The 3,403-nt window shown below is 30.4% G+C and overlaps 1 protein-coding gene across 1 annotated transcript; it reads right to left on the reverse strand.

Annotated features, from left to right (window-relative positions):
* Positions 1-847: 847 nt before the first annotated feature.
* Positions 848-2,138, reverse strand: LOC108916881. The gene is made up of 3 exons (XM_018723194.1): positions 2,031-2,138; positions 1,880-1,972; positions 848-1,005 (listed from the first exon to the last, which is right to left on the reverse strand). Exons 2-3 carry the CDS (start codon positions 1,967-1,969, stop codon positions 931-933), a joined length of 165 nt encoding a protein of 54 aa, XP_018578710.1. The 5' UTR covers positions 1,970-1,972; positions 2,031-2,138; the 3' UTR covers positions 848-930.
* Positions 2,139-3,403: the final 1,265 nt, after the last annotated feature.

Genomic DNA, 3,403 nt, shown 5'->3' on the forward strand with positions numbered 1-3,403 from the left:
AGATTAATTTCGGATGCATGTGAATTATAATAATATCATTCGTAGGAATTAAAATATTTTCGGATATCGTACATCAGATTTCGGATGCATGGGACACCGGAATATTACCATTCGTACGAATTAAAATATTATCGGATATCGGATGCATGGGACACCGGCCTAACTCTTAAATTACAATTAAAAACAATTAGAATACAAGATAATATTTTGAAGTGACATTAATCACTATATTGTTCTAAAACGTCTTCTATAAAGTTTATTAATTTCGGTATTGAATTGTCTTTAGTTTCGTGTTGAATAAAATCCTTAATTTCATCATCACTATCTTGATAACAAAATATCTAATATTTCTTCATTACTCATGGTTTTTCTTTTATTCTGACAAAAGTGATCAAAACTTTTAACCACAAAGTATATACTTTTAACTTAAAAAGTATAGGTTATGTTTATATGTCCCCCACTTCTATAGTCTCCTAGTAGCTGCTCTTATAAAACATAAGGAGCACAAAGGAGCAATCTGCGATTGCTCTAGAAAAAAAAAAACTTTTTGTGAGCCAAACAGGACAATCTAGTTTAGAGTTACATAGAGCAACCCAGTCGAACATAAAATTTGTGATAAGATCGATCTAAGAGTGCTCGAGAGCACTCTAGAGCAATCAACCGAAAACGGTATTATTATAAATATCCTTGGCTTTCTCCATGTTTAGAATTTCGATATAACAAAATAAAATATTTTCATATACTTACCGCAAAATTTTGCATTTCACCTTTATTTTGATTACAGTTTTAGGACATGTATAAATGATTTTTTAATATTCAGATAGCTGTAAAACAAAAATCAACGAGATAACAATTATAACATTTTTATTTGGATTTTAATGTTTATAAAATTTGTAGATATAATTCTAGTGATTACTATATTGTGCTACTTTACTTTTTTGATTTGGGTTTAAGAGCAAAAAAGGCAATGATGAGTCCTACAGTAGCATAGGTAGCCATGGCAACCTAAAAAAAATATTTTATAAGATTAACTCCAGACAAAATTCTACTAAATTATTGGAAGGTACCTAATTTAAACACTTGTTTGCTTATACAGTGAGTCCCGAAATTAATGGAACACAGAGCCAGGGTAGATTCTTTACATCAAAAAGTGCAATATAGCTAAATTTACCTTAGTCCATTTGTGGATAATAAAAAATTTACAGGGTGTCAAAGTTAAAATTTTGAATCCAAAATCCTTAGTGTTTAGAAAGTGTTCAAGGAATTACTTTGAAAATTTGGATTCGGGGATTTTCTGGGTCCAGAAACGCAAATCTGGACTTAGCTGTGCTGTACAGTAGAGGTCGCTATTTTGTCATAACTTTTTTCTCAGGTATGTACGAAAGTTTTAATAGAAAAATATTATTCTCTTAACTATTTTACACAAAAAGATATACTTGTTTTATGTCAATAAACTTAACATTTTCCAATTTATTTACTGTTTTTCCATTGGATGCAATTTAGTTTTCAATACATGGTTTGTACTTATTCTCTTGTAAGAAGCTTAATTTACAATACAGAGCTAATTTGATGTAATTAATAATTTTTTATGTAAGGAATCTACCCTTGCTCTGTGTCCCATTAATTTCGGAACACCTTGTATAACCAGACAGAAAAAAAAATAATAAAAAGTTTAAAAATGTGAATTTAATAAATACCGGTCCTTGACTATAGTTTAAATACTCTAAATTTACGTTATGTAATATTTATTGAGATATTAATCCCAAAGTTGCAATTCTTATTAATGAATAATAAAGTTATCCTCTTTTGACCTATTTAAATACCCTTTTTTAAGAAATTGCTTTTATTATTTGAAACTAGTTATTGATCAAATACATACATGAGCTCTTCCCCTGGTTGTTTGCCCATTGAAAATTTTGCTTAGACCTGTTAATTTTGTACTATCTACATTAGCGTCTCCACCAGCCATTATCTAAAACATTTTATTTCAATACCTATCACTCAATTTACCACTTCTTCTGTTTTAATACCTTAAATTTTTATTTAATTCCAATTGTAGGACCAAATAACCTGGTAATCAATCAAGCAACAATGAAAAATCAAATGAAATGAGCTAGGTCAAAACTCACCACGTTCTCTCTTCTCTATCTTATTTAATGCGTCGAAAAGAGGCAAAAAATAGAGACGAATGTGTTTTCTAAAGCGTTTAGTTATATAACTGACATCAGTGACATCCAACTGAAAAATGGATACGGAATGACGCTTGGCGGTAATTTTTAAAATAAACGGTAACACTATGAAAGACGTTTACGTCCACAGTTACAGTCACAGTCGTTTCCAAATATTAATTTCCCAAGGACATTTTGATAAAAGACAAATCCTCCAATTATTGAAAAAGTTGCGATGGATGCCTGGAAAAAATTGGATTACAAAGCGCGTCTGATACCTCGAATATTGAGTAGAAATTAAACTTACATTTCGTACCAATTTGGCATTTTTTCCTTGAACAAATCTATAAAATCCTGATTTAGCCGTTACATTTGGTTTGTTTTTATCTTCTACCATAATGAAACCATAATTTTTAATGTGTTTACTGGCATTTAAGAACATATTAAACGAACTAAAATATCAAATTGTTGGCAGGTGTTTGCCAGAAAAATAAAAACACTAGGAAAAGTTTATTGAATTAATTAGAATTTTTCGTTTTTGTAAGTTTTCTGTAGATGATGTAAATGCCGATTGCTGAAAAAGTGGCTATAGATACCTAAAACAATGAATTAAATTCGAAAGATTCATGAACAATTAATTAATTGACTTACGTTTGCGCGTCCTCTGATGGTTTTGTTATTAAAATATCTTGAGAAACCTTTTAAAGAAGGATCGTCGTAAGGCTCATGTTCACTTGCCATATTCTCAATTTTATTTAAATATTTATAATTCCTTTTGTTTTAAACACAACTTTTAAAAATTAAACAAAATTCAAATCTATCAAACCATAGACTTTACCCGCATGAACTTACAATTACAGAAAGAAATGCCCTGTGCTGTATGAAACCGAGAAAGGACCTCGTTTTTCACGACCAGAAATCTAGAAAAATCAGTTTATATTCCCAACAATTTTCAAGTTTTCGGAAGTACAAACTTTTTCCCTCGCCCATTAAGATATCGATACGAGATACGACATACCATCCACAAAACATATAAATACAATACCAATTTTGAAATATTTTTGTCTCTAGATCTGATACTATTAACGTATTCTTTTAACTGTACGTCGTTCTAATCATGATTTCAAAACTGATAGCTGATTTGCAGATTTTAAAAATGCGAGATGTGATTGGCTACTAATTGATCGTGGTTAGGAATCTCAGTTCAGTGCGAACAGCCGAGCTGAGCGGACGTG

The sequence above is a fragment of the Anoplophora glabripennis genome, unplaced genomic scaffold (genome assembly GCF_000390285.2).
Source record: "Anoplophora glabripennis isolate ALB-LARVAE unplaced genomic scaffold, Agla_2.0 scaffold7131, whole genome shotgun sequence".
NCBI classification, from domain to species: Eukaryota; Metazoa; Arthropoda; class Insecta; order Coleoptera; family Cerambycidae; genus Anoplophora; species Anoplophora glabripennis.

Excerpts from the sequence above, each read along its gene's own strand:
- LOC108916881 (XM_018723194.1), bottom strand. The coding sequence starts at position 1,969 with ATGGCTGGTGGAGACGCTAATGTAGATAGTACAAAATTAACAGGTCTA. Across the intron at positions 1,006-1,879 it reads CAACCAGGGGAAGAGCTCAT|GTTGCCATGGCTACCTATGC; the intron begins GTATGTATTTGA and ends TATTTTTTTTAG.